A 23,488-nucleotide genomic window follows, 5' to 3' on the forward strand; every position below is an offset into this window, starting at 1 on the left:
AAATGAGCTCGTGATTGTCCAATTCAAGTTTAAGATTCATAGATGAAATAACAGATAAAAATTCATATACCATCCTTGATAAGTTCAATGAATGTGGTCCTAGCCAAAGGTGAAAGACTCGAAATAAAGTAAGCAACGGAGTTTTTCACAAGTGGCAAATACCAATTTTTCTGTTTTACAGAGATTGGAAATATTGTTGTGGTTGTGACGGATTTTGCCCACTCCGTTCCAGTAGTATTCAAAAAGGAATCGTGGACTGACCGATGTTGGCCAATTAATCTATGTGCCTAAAGATGGCTAGGAACGCACATATTGAGATCGACAGAGGGGATCTTATACCAAGTCCGCCATGTTTGGAAGGAAGTGTGGCTTGATGCCAAGCAATTGTAAACTTGATATTTAAGCAGTCACTAAGAATTACTCTTATTCAGGTTTCGAATCTTACTAGATGCACTCTCTCTAGAAATAATGGGCTCGATGGTAGGGCGTAAAGGATATTAGGGATGTTGAAGAAATTCCTAATTTAAAAAAAGGACTTGTGAGCCGAGATACAGGGAAGAATGCGTGTTAAATTTTCAAATATATAGTCCATATCGCTAAAAAAAAAGAATTTACTGACTCTTCACCAATGGGAGAGCCAATATGCGAAAAATTTTTCAAGGGGACAAGTCAAAAACGTTTAATGGAATTGTATTAATTTCACAATATTCGGTTTTGAGTTGGTTGATTACAAGTACGAGACTATCAGTGGAAGCCTTAACAATATTAACAGCCTTTTCCACATCCGCAGAATCGCCGAAGATGACCCATCATCAATGTACCATAAATGTAGGGGTAGCGAGCATTAATTTTTTATTTTAGTGATAATCATGGATACCCAGACAAAATAATATGAGTTAAATACCTTCAGTAGAGGTTAAGATATAATGGTCAAATACCAAATGGGATGGTTTTTTATACGAGGGATATAGTTTGTAAAAGCTGGGAAATGTTTTATGAATTGTGAAATGATTACTTTTCTGTGAATGCTATTGTAAGCATTTCTAAAGTGGATTAACAAGGTGTTGAGCGATTGTAGCATTCTGAACATAAATACGAGTTATATGTGAAGCCGCTTCACATCCTGAGCTCGTTCCAACACCTAATTAAAGAGGAAGAAGTATGTTAGAAATTTGCGCAGAAATCCTGCTAGCTATTAGCTTGGAGCATAATCTCCTATATACAGCACCAACGGCAATAGGCCTGATATCACCACTCTTTTTTCTCGGAGGCAAGTTTGGCTCCAGAGGGCTCTTACAAAATCTGGGACGTCACCATTGATGACCTTGTTGCATAATTGAGTTATTTTATCCAGTTGAGGATGGGAGTAGTTAAATCTTGAAGAAGGTTTGATGCTTTCAAATCCAGGATTCGCGTCTTTCTGAAAAGATCTTACTGATTTAAATAAAGTGAAAATTGGAAAAGGATTCTTGGTTTCACAAATCATTATAGCATCCGGTGTTTGGGGATACTTATCTAGTAGTCTTTGGTATGACATCACATCCACTGGTGCAAGTATGTCAAAGAAGCTGCACAGTCTAAGAGCACTATTTATGTACAGATTGTTTATTTTGTTATTGATTAGCTTCACCTTAAATTTTAAATCGTCTTGTTCTTTGTTGCAGGTATGAGTTATGATATCATGGGGTTCATAATTGATATTTAAAAACGTAGTGAAAGAATTAACATTCACAGCAAGAATTTGGAAAGATTTGTGGTCGAATAAAAAAAAGGCTGACCATGCATCCTTAGAGAAGTTTTTTAACAGTCTATCAATGCATTGAGCATAATTGATGGAAACAACTTATCTGGCACCTCTTGGAATTCTGGAAATCAAACGAGGTTTGGGCAGTCCAAGGAATTAGTGAAATGAATATCAAGGATATTAGATTCGAGAATGCTTGATGTTGCAATATTATCATGATTTGATGTAGAGGAACAGATGACTGTCTCATAGGATTCAAGAGGGAACTGTGGGGGATTTTATAGGAGAGGAATATGGGGACAGAGCCAGAAAGGGGGCATCTTTGTCGATTCACACTATGGGCCCTTAAACGGCCATTCCCAAGTATTAAACAAGAGTTCTGCATTGAGAACATAAACTTCTATCCAACATAATATGCAAGTCTACCAATGGGTATTATAACTGATGATCATCCAATAATATTTTTATTATATCATCAGAAAATAAAAGCTGTTCACCAAATTCTTTGAATGCAAGCATATGTTGTTACATAAGAATATATATTTCTTTCATTAATACTGATTACACACACAAGAATGACCTATAAAATAATTGAATAATTCCCATATTTTTCTACTAAAGAATAATGATATAATATTTACTTATGTATTAAGTTAGTTTCATTAAAATTATTAATATTGTAATGTAGTTGTATAAATGTTAAGTTATTTCTTTCAATAATATCTAAAATAATTTACATATTTTGCTGGTATATTTACTTATATAAATATCTATATATTAATATCGTAATTTAGTTGTATAAATGTTATTTCTTTCAATAACATTGATTATAAAAGAATGTCTAAATAAGTGAATAATTTTCATATTTTAAATGAATAATTTTAAATAATGTATATTTGTAATGTAGTTGTATAAATGTTATTTCTTTCAATAATATTGATTACATAAGAATGACATCTAAAATAAGTGAATAATTTCCATATTTTGAATGAATAATTTTAAATAATGTAACTTAAATCATCAAATATATTTTATTATTACAATTTATTTTTATAAAAAAAATAAAGAAAATATATAAAACAGAAAAAATTTAGTAAATATATTACAAGAAATAATAAATGTTATAGAATTAATACTAATAATAAAAAATATTGGAAGATTATTTTAAATAATTTATTTGCTAAAGGCGGATTGGCTTGTTGTCGGCCATTAAATGAATGAAATAATACGTATAATAATTATGAAAGCAAAAGTTTATTTAATTTAAAGAATAACGCATTCAAACTCAAAGGACTTTTTAAATGGATCATTTATAAATAAAAAAAAAGATAAGAATTCTTTAAAATTCTAATATAGTAGCAGATTTTAAATAAAATCATATTAACCTCTTTTAAAAAATTTTCCACGGGTTTTATAGCCTCCCAATATGCTCCTGGGAGAAGGGCATAAAATAAAAAGGAGCCCCCTTGAAAATAAATTTGAGTACGCCTTAGAGGTGAGCGGGAGCCATGAAATTATGTGTGTCAATATGGGGCACGACGTGAGTGTGACTATATTTAAAATAATAGGCGTGATAGCCCTTCCCAAAAATTTTGCCAGGCATGTTTGGGGGTGAACATAAATTTCTAGTGAATTACGGAAATTTTAATTTGTAAAATTGTTTTTTATGAATATAAATCTGCAATTTAATTTAATTCTTTTTGAAAAAGGAATAATTTTTAAAAACAAAAAAAAAAATTTCCCCGTCTTATAAAATTCGGTCCGTGAAGTTGGCCGAACAATTGGAAGCACTAACGATGAATTATATATCATTTTTTATGCTTCATTAGTGCTTGTTAGTGCTTCAATCCGTTTAGTAGCCGAATTTAAGGAAAAAAAGTTATAAGCAAAAATAAAAATTTGTGCCAACTTCACGCTTAAAAGTCGATTGGAAGCACTAACGATGAAATATATATCATTCTTTAGTGCTTCGTAAGTAGAGGTTAGTGCTTCAATCCGGATAGTAGCCGAATTTAAGGGAAAAAAGTTATTCGCGAAAAAAATAAAAATAAACAAATATTGGCGACTTGCCAAAACAAAAACTATAATAGTACAAAACATCCGGTTTTCGCCATTATTTAGTGCTTAATTAGTAATTCCGTAATTTTTATGGTTAACCGCCTTATAAAAAAAGATATTAGGTATATAAAAATTATGACGTCACGATTTAAGCGTGAAGTTGGCCGAACTTTTGGAAGCACTAACGATGAAATGTATATCATTCTTTAGTGCTTCGTTTGTAGAGGTTAGTGCTTCAATCCGGATAGTAGCCGAATTTAAGGAAAAAAAGTTATTCGCGAAAAAAACAAAAATAAACAAATATTGGCGAATTGCCAAAACAAAAACTATAATAGTACAAAACATCCGGTTTTCGCCATTATTTAGTGCTTAATTAGTGTATTTAAATTCCGTAATTTATTTTTTTTAACCGTCATATGAAAAAATTGTAACACGCTAAAGAAATTTTTAGAGGTCAAATTTCGGCTGGAAAATTATGAAAGCACTAACGATGAAACTTATATCATTCTTTAGTGCTTCGTTAGTAGAGGTTAGTGCTTCTATCAGTTCCGTAGCCGAATTTAAGAATAAAAAGTTATTCACGAAAAAAACAAAAATAAACAAATAATGGCGACGTGCCAAAACAAAAACTATAGGAGTACTAAACATCCGGTTTTCGCCATTATTTAGTGCTTAATTAGTATATTTAAATTCCGTAATTTATTTTGTTAACCGTCATATGAAAAAATTGTAACACGCTAAACAAATTTTTAGAGGTCAAATTTCGGCTGGAAAATTATGAAAGCACTAACGATGAAACTTATACATTTAGATCTCATTATTATCAATATAATTATGCAGAAATTCTGATAGTTACCTTGATTCATTATAGCATATCAATAATTCAAATTTTCTGACACCTCTTTAGAATCTTAAGAAATCAAATTGATTATGTTTCTATAGATAGATATGAATAATTGTATTCAAACTCTTCTCTAGAAATTATCAAAACAACTAAAGAAGTTATTAATAAAAATGCAAGTCCAACTCCACTTAGTGGTCGAAAATATAATCCTCAAGCGTTATATCTTTTTATTGGAAAACTGTTACTCGATAATATAAATAGATTGTAGAATAAGAGAGTTATATTTTTATTCGAATATTATAACTAAAATATTGATGGAAGAATAAAGAAGGAAAAAATTATAAAAAATGTATGAAATAATTTTCAACGAATAAAGCAGCAATTAGCGAAAATAAGCTTATAATCAATAAAACATTCTATATAACAAATATAAACAAATACGAATATAATAGGAATATAGTTTAAAAAATCTTTATGGCATAGCTATAAATAATATTTAATTTTTTAATACATATAATGCAATATAATTTTATTTGAATTGTATAGGATAATTTTCAATTCACAATTTCTGTTGTCAATGCCTTTATTTAGGGGTTGTAAAATCATTTGATTTGATAAGCTCCTCCCAAGATAAAAACATTCTTCAATCCTAAAAACATATATATTATTTATTTGATATTTTAAGTGAATTGAAAATTATCATATACAATTCAAATAAAATTATATTGCATTATATGTATTAAAAAATTAAATATTATTTATAACTATGCCATAAAGGTTTTTTCTTTAGCGTTTTACAATTTTTTCATATAACGGTTAACAAAATTAAACGGATATTAAATACACTAATTAAGCACTAAATAATGGCGAAAACCGGATGTTTAGTACTCCTATAGTTTTTGTTTTGGCACGTCGCCATTATTTGTTTATTTTTGTTTTTTTCGTGAATAACGTTTTATTCTTAAATTCGGCTACGGAACTGATTGAAGCACTAACCTCTACTAACGAAGCACTAAAGAATGATATATGTTTCATCGTTAGTGCTTTCATAATTTTCTAGCCGAAATTTGACCTCTAAAAATTTCTTTTGCGTGTTACAATATTTTCATATGACGGTTAACAAAATAAATTACAGAATTTAAAAATACTAATTAAACACTAAATAATGGCGAAAACCGGATGTTTAGTACTATTATAGTTTTTGTTTTGGCACGTCGCCATTATTTCTTTTTTTCGCAAATAACTTTTGATTTTTAAATTCGGCTACAAAACTGATTAAAGCACTAACCTCTACTAACGAAGCACTAAAGAATGATATAAGTTTCATCGTTAGTGCTTTCATAATTTTCCAGCCGAAATTTGACCTCTAAATATTTCTTTAGCGTGTTACAATTTTTTCATATGACGGTTAACAAAATAAATTACGGAATTTAAATTCACTAATTAAGCACTAAATAATGGCGAAAACCGGATGTTTAGTACTCCTATAGTTTTTGTTTTGGCACGTCGCCATTATTTGTTTATTTTTGTTTTTTTCGTGAATAACTTTTTATTCTTAAATTCGGCTACGGAACTGATTGAAGCACTAACCTCTACTAACGAAGCACTAAAGAATGATATAAGTTTCATCGTTAGTGCTTCCAAAAGTTCGGCCAACTTCACGCTTAAATCGTGACGTCATAATTTTTATTTACCTTATAACTTTTTTTATAAGGCGGTTAAGTAAATTAATAATGGAATTTAAATACATTAATTAAGCACTAAATAATGGCGAAAACCGGATGTTAAGTACTACTCTAGTTTTAGTTTTGGCACGTCGCCAATATTTGTTTATTTTTGTTTTTTTTCGTGAATAACTTTTTATTCATAAATTCGGCTACAAAATTGATTGAAGCACTAACCTCTACTAACGAAGCACTAAAGAATGATATAAGTTTCATCGTTAGTGCTTCCAATCGACTTTTAAGCGTGAAGTTGGCACAAATTTTTATTTTTGCCTATAACTTTTTTTTCCTTAAATTCGGCTACTATACGGATTGAAGCACTAACAAGCACTAACGAAGCACTAAAAAATGACATATGTTTCATCGTTAGTGCTTTCATAATTTTCTAGCCGAAATTTGACCTCTAAAAATTTCTTTTGCGTGTTACAATATTTTCATATGACGGTTAACAAAATAAATTACAGAATTTAATAATACTAATTAAGCACTAAATAATGGCGAAAACCGGATGTTTAGTACTATTATAGTTTTTGTTTTGGCACGTCGCCATTATTTCTTTTTTTCGCAAATAACTTTTTATTCTTAAATTCGGCTACAAAACTGATTGAAGCACTAACCTCTACTAACGAAGCACTAAAGAATGATATAAGTTTCATCGTTAGTGCTTTCATAATTTTCCAGCCGAAATTTGACCTCTAAAAATTTCTTTAGCGTGTTACAATTTTTTCATATGACGGTTAAAAAAATAAATTACGGAATTTAAATACACTAATTAAACACTAAATAATGGCGAAAACCGGATGTTTTGTACTATTATAGTTTTTGTTTTGGCAATTCGCCAATATTTGTTTATTTTTGTTTTTTCGCGAATAACTTTTTTTCCTTAAATTCGGCTACTATCCGGATTGAAGCACTAACCTCTACAAACGAAGCACTAAAGAATGATATACATTTCATCGTTAGTGCTTCCAAAAGTTCGGCCAACTTTACGCTTAAATCGTGACGTCATCATTTTTATATACCTAATATCTTTTTTTTTATAAGGCGGTTAACCATAAAAATTACGGAATTAAAATTTACTAATTAAGCACTAAATAATGGCGAAAACCGGATGTTTTGTACTATTATAGTTTTTGTTTTGGCAAGTCGCCAATATTTGTTTATTTTTATTTTTTTCGCGAATAACTTTTTTCCCTTAAATTCGGCTACTATCCGGATTGAAGCACTAACCTCTACTTACGAAGCACTAAAGAATGATATATATTTCATCGTTAGTGCTTCCAATCGACTTTTAAGCGTGAAGTTGGCACAAATTTTTATTTTTGCTTATAACTTTTTTTCCTTAAATTCGGCTACTAAACGGATTGAAGCACTAACGAAGCACTAAAAAATGATATATAATTCATCGTTAGTGCTTCCAATTGTTCGGCCAACTTCACGGACCTATAAAATTCAATTCAATGAAAAATAATTTAGTTTCTCCGCTTCGTTTAGCAATGGAAATTTGGTAATAAATTTAATTGAAACTGTTTTATTTTCTTTTTTTGCACTCAAATTATAATCAGTCAAAACTAAAAGGAAAATTAAATATCTTAATAGTTAATTATTTATTTTCTCATATTTACCTACAAATCTAAAGATAATTGATTCGATTGCCATATACATGCTATTTAAAATGTAATGATTATAACTGCATTCAAAGATGATGAAAGGATACCATGTTCATGCAAATGATAATTGCTTATCTGAAATAGATTCAAATAGGTGTTAAAAAGATAAGAATATTTTAAGCAATCTGTAGCAAACAGCAAGCTAAGACTATCCATTTAAGATATAATAACGATAGATGCATGCCATATTCATGATACTAAATAGCATAATGCATTAAATTTTTAATAATTGCTCACTGAAATAGCTTTAAGTATAAATGGTGTAAAAAACAGGCAATATTTTAAGCAAACTGCAGCAAACAGCAAGTTAAGCTATTCATTAAATAGGAGTAGCCAGAAATTTCCTAATGTGGTGGAAGGCTTTAATTCTAGCCCCCCCCCATCTTTGCCCGTGTTTTCTTAGCCTATATATAGCTCGAAATTATTTTATAGGATAGGAGGTTAATTTTAATAAAAACAACTTATTATCATTATTTAAAATGTACGAAATTAGTTACTAAGAAATGGTATAAAAAATAAGCTACCTATTAACTTGTATAAAATATAACAAAATCCCTATATATTAGTACTGTAAAGTTCAAAAATTATGGTTTTTTTGAAGAAAAGGAACGCCATTCGTTACCTTTTTTTAAGAAAAGAAATGCCATTCGTTACCTTCTTCTAGGGGTAACAAGTAACGGTAACGCAAAACATTCCACGTTGCTTTAAAAATTTTCTTAAAAAATATGTAAAAAACGTATTATAAAATATGTTTATTTATTTTTTAAATTTTATAAATAATTTAAGCCGAGTTTTTAAGTCAGATCAACCACCAAATTCTTTCATTTTTATTTTAAACTATAAGACAAGATTGTTAATTTTATTAATATTGAATCAATCAAGATATGTTAATTTATATTCCTATTTTTAATATTATAATTTATTTTATAGAGAATATTATGTCAATTGTACATATTTCTTCAGATGAATATGACTTACCTGCCCTGGCATTAATATGAAACATTTTTTACACTAATAAAAAAAATTAAGGATACAAAGTCTATACTTTGAAATTGTGTCCTAACTCAAATATTTCTTCAATTATTGAATAAACATGGAGTCTCAAAACTGTGCAGCCATCTTTAAGGAAAAAATGGAAAGTTATCTGATTAGACCGATTAAAAAAGGATGGAATACTGATCTTTCTAAATAGGTGGGTCTTGATCTTGGGGGACAGTAATGAATTTAACTCTTTATAACATATAAATTCATAATGGGTATTAATCAAAATATCTTTTAAAAATATGGAGGGGTCTTTGAATAATCATGGGATTGGTTTACGTATTTATAAATTTTAAAAGTATGATCTAGGTATATAATTATAGCTTTAAAATATATTTTTGTAATACTAATTATCTTTCCAAATAGGCGGGTTGGGATCTTAGGAAGTTAGAAATGAATTTAACTTTTTATAACATATAAACTTAAAATGGGCAACAATTAAAAGTTAATTTAAGTATCTTATAATAATAATCATTCGCAATTCCTATAATCATCATGGTAAGGTATTTTTAGCAGAAACCTGTAAAGGTACCACATTTTAAAAAAAATTCCGGCCCGGCCTTTTTAAAATATATTATATTTTGAATTTTTATAGTTAATAATGACGATTTAAAATATTTGGTTTTAAAATATTCAGCCAGGCCCGGGCATTTTTTTTGTTTTTAAGCCTGGCCCATGTATATCAAAAAAAATTAAAATACAGCCTGCAGGTCTGATTTTTAGGAAAAATTAGATCAAAATATCCTCTTTTAAAAAAATAACTTTTGCTCAAAAATTTTTTACAGATATTTTCAAAACTCTTGTTTTTATTCATCTAACAGGGCAAGCGAATACTTGTATCTAAGATACAGATCCTTTTTTATCTAAGATACAGATCCTTTTTTATCTAAGATACAGATCCTTTTGTATCTTGAACTCAGTGTCTTATTGACATTTTTAATAAGATACTAGTATCTGTATCTAAAGATACTAGTATCTGTATCTAAGATCCTTTATTTTGAAAAGAATCTTGTATCCTTTTCATTTTCTTTAAAAAGATACAGATTCTTTTTAATATTCATGTTTAAAACATTTACATATCACACAATATAACTTTATTTTCTTCGTGAAATCTTGTATTATTTTCTTTATTTTTTCCCGCTATATTTTAAATATATTGATAACCAAAATTAGTTGGAAATTTCACAAGTCACAAAGATAGATAGATTAAAAATAACAACACCAAAACTAGATAAGAGAAGGATATATTTTATATGTAATCTTTTTTAATTTGTAGAATGTTTAACAATCATAGTATAGATGAAATTATGGAGATAGGTTCTCCTGAATCAAATCCGAATCTTAAAATTCTAGATGGAAAATTTTATAAAGTAATTCATGTGAAAAAGAACAAGGTACAAGCTGAATGTCAAAATTGCACAAGTAAAAAAGTTATTAAAGGTTCAAAAAAAATCCTTTACAAACTATGTTAAACATATTAAAGTATATTATACAATTTTATTTAATAATTATTAACATAATAATACCTATACTTAAGTTCCTCTTAGATAATATTAAAATATTTTATAGAAGATGGTTGATTATCAAATTAAAATCATTTTGGATATATGTTTTTTAGGGGTGTATCGATACCACTTTTTGGAGGCCGATCCGATATTCCCGATATTAAATTGATATCGGCAGATTACCGATCCGATATCATATCTAATTTTGTATTCTGTAGAGATATCAATAGTTTTCATTTTTAATATAATTTTTATTAGTATAACATCTATAATTTAATTATACCATAACTTATGTCATTTAAATATATTATAATGATCAGTTATAGTTTATATTAAATTCAATTGCAATTCTAAAAGTATATAAAATATTTTTATTACTTTTATATAATAAATAAGTAATAACATTAATCTATATACATAATAAGTAATAAACAATTATATTATGAAATTTGAAATTAATATTTAAAATAATATTTAACATTAAATATCGAAGATTTCTTTTTAGAAATACCAATATTTCCAATTTAGAGGTCAGCTTGCGGCGATAATATCTGTCAATATCACTAGCAAAAAATAAACAGAATGCGCAAAAAAATAACAATATGGCAGAATGTTTATTAATTAATTATTAAACATAACAATTTTCTTTAATTTTAAATTGATTAAATTTTGTAAATAAATTCTGTAATGTAATTTTAATTATATCATAAATAAATAAAGGTAACTAATAAAATTAAATTCTACCTTATTATAATTATTTTATAAGAATTTTAAAATTATCTAATATTTTTATATATCAATTGTAGCTTTAAAATTTCCTCTAATAAGAACTTGCTTAAATAATTATATATAAAATATATTAGGAATGTGCCCATATTTTTTATCGAATCGGATTGAGCCGATTTCACCCGTTTTAAAAGGTTATCGACCAATATTATAAAATTTGATCCGATATAAAATGGCTTCTTTAACAAAAATAAAATGTTTTAAAATTTAAAAAAAGTTATATATAAAATCATTTATTTTTATAAATAAAATAGAAATCCATTTTTATGAATATTTTTTTAATAATAATTATGTATTTAATAATTATAATATAAAGTTGTACATTATTATGATATTTTTTATATATTGATTTTGCAAGAAATATATAAAAAAAATATGAAAAGAGATTTAAATGATATTTATATATATGATATTACAAACGCAAGTAATAAGTCATATTAGAAAATAAACTAATTTAAAAAATACATAGATATCACAAACAAGTAATGATAAATAATTATTTATAAAGATAATGAATAAAATAAAACTAGTATATTTTTTTTAGAGATGCCATTTAGCCATATACTCTGAATATAAGCTATATTTAAAACAACACAGAAAATAACCTGCAAATTCTAATAAATCATTTGATTTAATCAGAGTTGGGCAGTACCGCGAATACTTGTATCTAAGATACAAGATAAAGATCCTTTTGTATCTTGTACTCAGTATCTTTTTGACCTTTTCAATAAGATACTAGTATCTGTATTTTAGATCCTTTATTTTGAAAAGAATCTTGTATCTTTTCCATTTTCTTGACAAAGATACAGATACAGATTCTTTTTAATATTCATGTTTAAATAAAACATTTACATATTACACAATGTAACTTTATATTCTTCGTGGAATCTATTATTTTCTTTATTTTTTTCCTGCTATATTTTAAATATATTGATTACCAAAATTAGTTGGAAATTGTACAGATCACAAAGTTTTATAGATTAAAAATAACAACACCAAAACTAAATAAGTAAAGGATATATTTTATATATAATATTTTTTAATTTGCAGAATGATTAATATTCATAGTGAAGAAAGTAGTGAAGATGAAATTATGGAGATAGGTTCTCCTGAATCAAATCTGAATCTTAAAATCCTAGATGGAAAATTTTATAAGATAATATATGTGAAAAAGGACAAGGTGCAAGCGGAATGTCAAACTTGTACAAATAAAAAAGTTATTAGATCAACAAACTCATCTACAAATTTTATTAAACATCTTAAGGTATTATATTATATTTATACATTTTTATTTTATTAATTAACATACTTAAGTCCCTCTTAGATAATGGTTATTTTAAAAAATTTTATAGAAGATGATTTATTATCAAATTAAAATCATATTGGATATATGTTTTTTATTTTTAATTATTTTAACAAGTTCTCTTATCAGAGGAAATATTTAAGCTACAATTGATATAATATAACATTAGATAATTTTAAAAGGCTCTAAATAAAAGAAATTACATTACAGTATTTATTTACTAAATTTAATCAATTTAGAATGCATAATAGAATGTTATGTATTTAATAATTAAATAATATAATGTTGTACATTATTTTCATATTTTTTTATAATGATTTTGCATGAAATATATAAAAAAATTTGAATGATATTTATAAGATGATAAAATAAGTAAATATGATATTACAAGGACAGACAGAATTAATAAATCATATTAGAAAATGAAACTAATTTAAAAAAATAAATATCATAAACAAGTGATAAATACTTATTAAAGATAAATGAATAAAATAAAACTAGTAAATTTTTTTTATTAGAGATGTCATTTAGCCATATTCTCTGAATATAAGCTATATTTAATAAGCACAGAAAAAAACCTTCAAATTCTAATACCATAAAAAAAATGATTCAACCTAATATATCAGAATCATTTAATATAATTACAAATAATAAAATAAAACCAACAATTACCCCAAATAAAATTAATAAATTGATATGTGAATTTATTGTCAAGGGTTTACATCCTTTGAGCATAGTTGAACAGCCTGAATTTGTTACAATGACGAAAGGTTAGATTATTTTATATAGATTAATATTGATATGATATTGTAGATATTCTTAGTAATATTGGATCATTTAAAATATTTTCAAGGAGGTCATTGCAGAGAAGAATAGAGGAAATTTTTGAAAATCATGTAGATACTTTAAAAAATATTTTAAAGGCCCAATCATAAATTTGTACCACGGCAGATTTGTGGTCTACAAAAACCCGTAGTTTTATGGGAATAACATCTCACTGGGTATTTATATCGTAATTTAATTTTTTTTATAAATTATTTTCAAAGATAACAAGAGAAACCCTTGAAAGGCAATCAAGAGCCTTGGCAACACATTCATTTGATAAAATTGCTGAGTTATTGGAAGAAGTCTATAGAGAGCATGGGATTTCTAATAAACTAATTGCTACTGTCACAGATAATGCATCCAATTTTGTAAAGTCATTTAGTGAATATTGTGTGAAATTAAATGCTATTGACAACGATTTTGAGGATGAGGATGATCTATTAGAGTGTAATGAAATCAATGATGGTTAGTACAGATTTTTTTTTAAATTTTTTTAAAATCTTTATCTTTAGATGAAATAAACAAAATATTATTACCCAGGCACATCAGATGTGCCTGCCACACTTTGTCCTTAATTGCAACTAAAGATATTATTTCATCAATATCAAGCTCGAAGAATCTTGAAAAGATTCATTATGGACTAATGGGGAAATGCACAAAATTATGGAATGCATGTGGAAGGCCCAAATTTTCTGAAAAGATAAGGGAGATAACAGGTGGTATTGAGCTAAAGGTTCCATGCATAACGAGATGGAACAGTTTATATGATAGTATGACTTCATTATTAAAATATAAATCCGATTTAAAATTATTATTTTAAACAATTGATTGTCCTAATTTAAAAGAAATGGATATTGTTTATATGGAGGAATATTATAAAGTTTTAGGTCCTATAGCAATTCCATTAGACAAACTACAAGGGCAGAGTAGTACATTTTATGGGGAATTAGTGCCCATACTATTTGTAGTTAAAAGGGAATTAGGTAGATTTGAACATTCAAGTTTACAATATTGTCTACCTCTATTAAACGCTGTCCAAAATGCCATGAGCAAAAGATTTTAAAAAAAATTTTCTTATGATGATGAATATAATGAGGCCTTTTTGGCATCATTATCACATATATATTTTAAGAACCTATGGATTGAATCTGATAATAAAAAAAAATATTTTCAAAATAAATTATTAAATGAAGCCTTAAATCTGGCATCTATAGTGTACAATCAAGCTCATGCTATCTCACCAGTAGATTTAGTAATAAAAAAAATGATGATTATTTTTCTTTTGGTGAAGCAAAGTTGTTGAGTTCAACAATACAAACAACATTGAGCTCGAGGTTGTAAATTATATTAAATACCACCGAAAAACACTAGAAATGCTAAATTTTTATCCTTTAATTAAGGAAATTTTTTTAAAATATAATACTGCCATACCTTCATCAGCTCCTGTTGAGAGGTTATTTAGTTTTGACACAATGCTAATTACGCCAAAAAGGCAAAGGCTCAATGATTAATTATTTGAAAAATTAATTATTTTAAAAAAATAATAATTGATTTAATTTTTTTTTTATTTTGCAAATTTTCAACTCACATTAAATATACTACTCTCACTTTCCTGTTTATGCTATTAATGGGCAAAAGCTAATATTAAAATCTCTGGTTATTATAATTAATTCATCAATAAATATTTTATTAATTATTGTGAATATTCATTCTTATTATATGAGTATGTTATGTTCTTCACAAATAAATAAATCAAACTGTATTTTATAAACTATTCTAATTTAATTGGAAATGATAATAAAAAGTATCTTGTATTTAAGATACTCTAGTTAGTAAAAGATACAAGTATCTTTATCTTCTTGATATTTTGAAAAAGATACTAGTATCTGTATCTAAGATTCATTTTTTTATAAAGAATCTGTATCTAGATTCTTTTTCCGGAGGATCTGTCCAACTCTGGATTTAATTTTTTTTTCTTATTTGCAAATTTTCAACTCCCATTAAATACACTACTCTCCCTTCCCTGTTTAAGCTATTAATAGGCAAAAACTAATATTAAAATCCCTGGTTATTATAATTAATTCATTAATAAATACTTATTAATTATTACAAATATTCATTCTTATATGTGTATGCTATGTTCTTCACAAATAAATAATAAAAACTGATTTTATAAACTATTCTAATCTAATTGGTAATGATAATTTAAAAGTATCTTGTATTTAAGATACTAGAATTTAGTAAAAGATACAAGTATATTTTATCTTATATCTTTTTGATATTTTGAAAAAGATACTAGTATCTGTATCTAAGATTCATTTTTTTTATAAAGAATCTGTATCAGGACCTGCCCAACTCTGTCATCTAATATAATAATTCTGGCTAATTCATTTCCATAATTTTACAGGAATAAAATCGTTTATACATTTTAAAAATTCACTTATCATGTCATATTTATAAATAAAAATCTTTATTTAAAACATGGGTCAAGAACTAATGTTTGTTTATTTATTTAAATTTACACCTTCTTACATCAAAACTACATTTAAAATAAAATATCAAAAAACATTATTAAATTCACTTTGATATTCCCAAACAATCTATACATTTCTTTTGATAGAAAAAAAAGGCTAAGCTTATTGAGAATAAAATAAACTTATGCAATATTCGGCTATCAACCTAGCTTGCTACAAATGTACTATGGCCCTCAATGACGGAAAAACTCTTTGGGCCTTACAATCTAAACATCCTCAAGATTTTACACTTATCATCCTTCCACCTTAATAATCCTGTTCCACGAACTGAGGAGGAAATCTTGGATGCAACATTCAAAAAAGATTATTTTATAGCTTTCGAGTCATATACTTAACAAGATAACCCAACTAGACCCCTATATCAAGATATGTTCACACAATTTACAATATTGCTCAATCATATATTTTATAATACCCATCATATTTGAAGCCCGCTTAATAATCTTAAACAAAACAAATGGGGACATCAGACCTATAGCAGTCAGTATTCCAGAGAAAAATTTCTAAAATAATCTGCTACCCGTATAAAATTACCCCTGTCTAACCTGTTAAACCCTAACTAGCTTAATTTTAATATTCCCGGAGGATGTGAGGCGGTATCCCACTCCACATGTGTCATCCTCCAACACAAGATCAATGCATCCTCAAAATAGATCTACAAATTGCCTTCAATTCACGTTTCCCCATAACGGGACTGTCACTAAATCCTAATAAGTGTGAATTTTATTTCCTCCCGCCCCCTCCTCTTGAATCAGACTGCCACCTGAAAATTTTATTGTAATGGACAAAACTAGCTTTACCCACCTAGGTTCACCCATTGGAGGTGGAAGTGCAATATTTCATTTCAGAGATGAATTTCTGGCCAAATTCAATAGAATTAAAAATATTTTAAAACATTAAACTGCTCATGCCAGATCTTTTTCTGTCAACTTGATCATGAAAGCTGAAAACTCCACGACAAATAAATATAGCAACTTTAATAACCTTTTGTTTGTGCTGATAGTTTCAGATACATGTGGATCATTTAGACCCCAACCCCTAAAATTATATCAAGAAAAAGGGAAAAGTTAAGTTTAATCATGGGTAATCCAAAAGAAGACTTTTACCTACGACAAAGAATATCAATAGAAATTTGCTGATCCAACTGTATATCTATTCATGGGTCATTAAGCCCCGCCGACTTACTAAAATATTTTTATTTTTTAAAAGTTTTCTTTTCTTTTAAATATATTTTCCCCCCTTTTTTAAATATATATATTTTTTCCATTTCTTTAAAAAAAATTTTTTATATTCAATTAAATTAAAATATAAGTTGCAAACTCGAGTTTTGAACTTGAAGTTGTAAACTTAACATTGTGCTAAAAAAAGTTGAAATTTATGTTACAAATTCATGTTAAATTCCAACCCACCCCCCTCCCCCAGACAATATCTCTATTCGATATCCAATATTGAAAATTTATGTTATAAAAAAACTCAAATCCCAGACCCCTCTAGACCCGCCTACTCAGAGAAATAATTAACCTTATAGATAAAAGATAATTTAATTACGTTTTATTTAATATACATAAAGATTATTTATGTTATAAAAAAATAGTCAAATTCTAGACCCTACAAAATCGCCATCTGCATACTTAGAGTGATAATTATTATTCCAATCAAACGATTATTTAATTAAATTTAATTTGATAACCATATCGAATTTTTATTTTTTACACCCCTACCCCCTTCCACCCACACTAGGTTCAACACATTCAGACCAAAAATTAATACTATTATTTCAGTTAAGATATTTTAAATAACTTTTATTAGATAACAATGCCATATTCATATTTTGTTTTGATAAAAATTTTCCTGACCCCCCAAAATCTAGACCCACCCACTGTGATAATTATTATTACAATAAAACAATTATTTAATGTTGTATTTGGTAGTCACCCAGCTGGATAAAAAACAGATTTTAATATTAATGGACTTTTGCTCAGGGTTAGCTCAGATTTTGTGCTCGGGTTTGCTCAGGGGTTGAATTCGTTCTCGGAGTTTCTCAGATTTTGTGTTCAAATTTGCTTAGGGTTTGTGTTCCGAGTTCGTCACTCAGAGCCAGCTTGAGCAACAAATTAGATCGTAATTTTTATGAATAAAGCAAATTAACAACACTAATTTGACCCTTTTAGGTCCAAACATAATCCAAATCGATTCAGATAATATATTAAACAGGATCTAGATGTATCTTGTTTAATTGAAATCGTACTATTTTCTAACCGCATCTGAAAATAAATTAATAAATTTTCAACATTTCCCACTATATATTTTGGAAAGCTGATAATTTAAAATGAAGTAGCATAAAGTTGTGGTCACTTAATGGGAAAAAGTTTTTGCAATCTCAATAATTTCAAGAATGGGATAGTGACACTATACCGTAACTTGGTTTAAAAAAAATTGTTTACATATTAATTAATACTTTAGCATCTATATCGGTCCAATATATGATTCCCAAGCGAACATCTATCTCCAAAGCACTGGCTTGTTTAATCATAGATTCCGATATAAACAACTTTTTTTCTGAACTTTTTTCTAAAATGAAAAATAAAGCATTTATATTTTTAAATTAAAAAAAACTTCAAATTAGAAAAAGAATACTTAGATGAAGATATACAGATTATATTACTACTCGTAAAATCCCCTCACTACTCGCTCCCACATGTCCATTCAGATCACCAGTCAGGATAATCATCTGTTCCTTTGCTAGTCTCGATGTCACCCCCAAAAGACTGTCCCAAAATATATCTTTCTCTTTTTCACTTCTTCCAACCTGAGGAACATATGCCGAGATAATATTATATAGCTTTCTGCCAAAAATCATTTTGATTACCATTATCTGGATATCTAGCCTTCTCACTTCGACTAATTTGTCTACCAATTTCTCCGCAACCAATACCCCAACTCCAGCCTTACCATCACTTCCTTGCCAAATTATACTTTTCACTAGTCATGCCAATCATTCTTGCGCCATTTTCTTTCCATCTGGTCTCCTGTATGCAGTAAAAAACATCAATATGCCTTCTATGCAATACATCCACCACTTCTCCCGCTCTTCCCGTCATACTCCCAAAATTCCACGTTGCCACCCTTACTCGATCTCATGTAAACTGGTTTCTCCACTTATCAGGTCGTTTATGGCCGTCATAAGTTTCGTTTTTATAAATCGTGGCTCCACCAGGTTTCCCATCCTTCTTTTTATCGTAGGCGGATGAGGAGGCACACGGGGTACTTTGGGCTCTACCCCGCCCATGCTTTGTTGTAACCATAGGGAAATTTTGTAGCAAAGTTTTTACAATCGGTGCCCATCCTGACATCAACCCTTTAAGTGACGTTGAGGAGACATTGATCCTATTCTAGACCCAGATCACAGGGAACCTTTTAGACCACCATTAACCGTCAAAAGACGTTGCCACTCCCCCGCCATGATAAGGCTGAAGGCAGGAATTTGGGTGTAAATCATCTATATTTGTCCCAATTTCCTTAAGTTCTAATATAATGCTTTCAGCTCTCATAGTTTCAATATAATCGATGTCATTTTTTTAAACATTTTACCTTATTGCAGTGAAAAGGTTTTAAATTGAATTGAGAAATTATAAAATGGTAGATAAATATCAAGGAAAATTTGATCGATATTAATTGTAAAATAAATTAGTGGCGAATGTGATTAAATGTAAATTAAAATATATATAAGATGTAATAATGAGTAATATTTTTGGAAAATATTTTAATCGACATCAATTTTTTGGACGGGGGCTGCGTAGGCACTTGGGTGAAGGTAGTACCATTGAAATCGTGATACTTAATTGTAATTGGGATACGTGTTTCGCCACAATAAAGTTTAAAGTTTCCAAAGTATCATTCAAAGCTTCATTCTATAATTAATTATTTTTTTGGTCTCCATCTCGATTGGATTTTCGGAATGATTATGTATTTCTTTATTATCTTTTTACCTATTTTTTGTAAGTCGTACGCGACATTTAAATATATCTTGGTCATAGCAACTGTTATAGTTTGGCTATGAGGCACCTTTATCCAGGCGGAACAAATAATTTCTAAAAGCTAAGATCTCCTAATTTTTATTTAATAAGATAAGTTATATGTTTCCGAAATTAAGGGGAAATAATGATAAAACTATTTATTATTTATGACATAGGGAATGGCATCAGCCAGACGTATAAAATTGTTTTAAAAAAATTTTGGCAATACTTACTTTAATAGTTATAATCTATCAAAAATATCAATTTTCATATAATACTAAATTAATAATTTAATTTTTACTAGATATTTTTTATTATATTTCAAAATTATTTGAGCAATATGGCTCATATCGAAATATTATATTATAACCCCAACTTCATATAGATCGGCTGCAATTTTTCAATTACTTCATAAATATTTTACTTGATGCCTATGTTAAAAATGTTTGTCATACTCCTCCTCCCCTTCATTCAAAGTTTAATTTGATCCTACCATGATTTGTAGTGATGGGGATGATTAATAAAACAGTCGAAAGATATTATTAGTCGAAAGATATTATTATTTTAAGATTCATGTCAAGATATTATGTTATAATTCTGATCCCCACATAGTTAGCTTTTATTTAATATTCTTATGGAAATTTATATAGAGGAGATTTTTACACTCCCCCTACCAATGAGTTAGATCCAGGGGCATCACTAGCCATTGCATCTCAGGGGGTTCAAAAATATTTTTATTTATTTTCAAAATTACCTTCTTTTTTAGCTAACATTATCTAAAATTACCTTCTTATTTTAGCTAACATTATCCATAATACCCTTGTTTAGCCATTATCAAAAATTACCTTCCCTTTTTTAGCTAACACTATACAAAATTACCACATTTTTATTAAGCTAACATTATCCAAAATTACCTTCTTCCTTCTAGAGCTATATTTTTTTAGCCAACATTATCAAAAATTATTAAAAAAATATTCAAAAATTTGAGGGTTCAAATTTTTTATAGTCAAAAATTTGAGGGTTCAAATTTTTTATAGTCAAAAATTTGAGGGTTCAAATTTTTTATAGAGCTTCTCTCCCGACGCACTCGTTAGATCAAAAAACCTAGAGGGATAATAGCATTCAAAATATTTTTATTCATTTTAATTTGATGTCCTTGTTGGATATTTACAAAAAAATTTAAAACTCTCCAAACCTTGGCCCGAGGGACTAGATAGAGTGATGGGTAATTTTAATAGTCCTCAAAATTATTTTATTGGCTTCCATTTGATACTCTTGCCTAGATATTTTTTGTAAAAATGTTTACCCCTACCCTTTCATGACATAAGCCAGAAGAGATAGAGTAATGAATAATTTTAAACTCAAAAAATCATGTTTATGTTAAAAATAAAAAATAGTAAAATTTATGAATTATATTTTCTAAGAAATTCAAATCTGATAAAATTAAAATTTTTACTTGGTAAAAACATAATTTAGGAATTCCGTAAAAATTACTTCTAGTAGTTTTAATTTTGAGTAATTAAGAGGAAAAATATATGTTGAAGCACAACCTTACTTCTTATGCAATTAAGCATTACATATTGGCTTATAGTGAGCACAAAATGAACGATTAAACGGAAAAGAAGAAAAAAATACTGTCCAATTTAAACGAATGCGTTTAAAATTAGTGTTGTTAATTAGTCGTAGTCGTGTAAATCGACTAAAGCAACTAATTTGGTCGACTTAATCGACCAATTTAGTCGTCTAAATATAATTTTTTTTGAGGCGTACCGAACCTGCATCACTGTATATTCGGGGTTAGTGTTGTTAATCTATATCTTCCGATTACTTGAGAAAATAGAGAAAATGTACAAAAGTAAAGTGACAATTGCCATAATCGTTATTTTTATTCAAACTTTTAGGAATTTTTTGAAGCAATAGAGTAAAATTATGTTAAATTAAAATTTAAATGAGGATGTATCATAGAATGGTGACAAATGTCATAATCGTTATCTTGAATTTCTTTTGAATTTTTTAAAGCAAATTGGCAAAAATACATATTGTAAACATGTTAAATTAATCAGTGAAGATGTATCATATAAAAATGACAATTGTCATAATTGTTATTTATTAACTTTTTTCAATTTTTATAGTAAATAGGTAAAAATAAATATTGTAAAGATGGTAAGATAAAATTTCAATGAAGATGTCATAGAAAAGTGACAATTGTATAATCATTATTTATTTAACTTTTTTAAATTATTTTAAAGCAAATAGGTAAGAATATATATTGTATACATGTTAAGATAAAATTTCAGAGAAGATGTACCATAGAAAATTGACAATTGTCATAATTGTTATTTAAATTTTAAACAATTAAATATTTATCGTTTTAAACAATTATATTCTTATCGCTATTAATTTTTAATTCTCAATGATTATTAATTAGAGGAAAATGAAAGTGAACAAGTCAAAGCAAATTATTATATTGGATATTGTTAATTTAAGGAAATATGTCATTAAATTTTTAAAATTGATAAATGACTCTGCTCTGTATTTTTAACTTTATTTTGCATATAAATATAATAAAAAATTTATTTTTATGCCAAATTTATGTCTAGTTTTTTAATTATTTAAATATATAATTTTTTCAACAATTCAAAATTTCTTAAACGAGATGAACCCGGACCCAACCCCGGGTTCAAAAATATTTCCCTGAACCGAACCCAAACCGAACCACTTATTTTTATTTTACCTTAAAGCGAACCCGATCCCTGGGTTATATATTGTAAACATGTTAATTATCAGTGAAGATGTATCATAGAAAATGACAATTGTCATAATTGTTATTTTTTAACTTTTTTTATATTAAATAGGTAAAAATAAATATTTTAAAGATGTTAAGAAAAAATTTCAGTGAAGATGTACCATAGAAAAGTGATAATTGTCATAATCGTTATTTTTTAACTTTTTTGAATTTTTATAAAGCAAATAGATAAAAATATATCTTATAAAGATGTTAAGATAAAATTTCAATGTACCATAGAAAAGTGACAATTGTAATAATTATTCTTTAACTTTTTTGAATTTTTTTAAAGCAAATAGGTAAAAATATATATTGTAAACATGTTAAGATAAAATTTTATCGTTATTTTTAAACTCTTTTGAAGCAACTGGGTAAAATAAATTGTAAACATGTTAAATTAAAATTTAAATGAGGTGTGCCATAGAAAAGTGACAATTGATATAATCGTTAATTTTAAGCTCTTTCGAATAATTGCTGAAACGAGCTAGGAGCCTATGCCCTCCATCTAATTAGGCGATAAGCTAAATAATATTTAAAAGTGCTAACGGACCGATTAAAAAATTTAAACTCTTATTTGTTATTTAAAATTTATTAGGTAAACATTAAAAAATAATGCTTCATAAAATTTTAACATTTTTAATACCACGATAACT

General features: G+C 27.5%; 1 protein-coding gene across 1 annotated transcript in view; it reads right to left on the reverse strand.

The window, feature by feature from the left end:
• LOC135927858 (low-density lipoprotein receptor-related protein 6-like) overlaps positions 1–23,488 on the reverse strand; it is a 173,178-nt gene that overhangs the window by 70,324 nt on the left and 79,366 nt on the right. Inside the window, exon 13 of the mRNA XM_065464086.1 lies at positions 18,493–18,605. Coding sequence (XP_065320158.1) covers positions 18,493–18,605 — 113 coding nt within the window. The remainder of the gene's footprint in view (positions 1–18,492; positions 18,606–23,488) is intronic.

Source organism: Gordionus sp. m RMFG-2023, chromosome 1, assembly GCF_954871325.1.
Source record: "Gordionus sp. m RMFG-2023 chromosome 1, tfGorSpeb1-WG-v2, whole genome shotgun sequence".
NCBI lineage: Eukaryota > Metazoa > Nematomorpha > Gordioida > Chordodea > Parachordodidae > Gordionus > Gordionus sp. m RMFG-2023.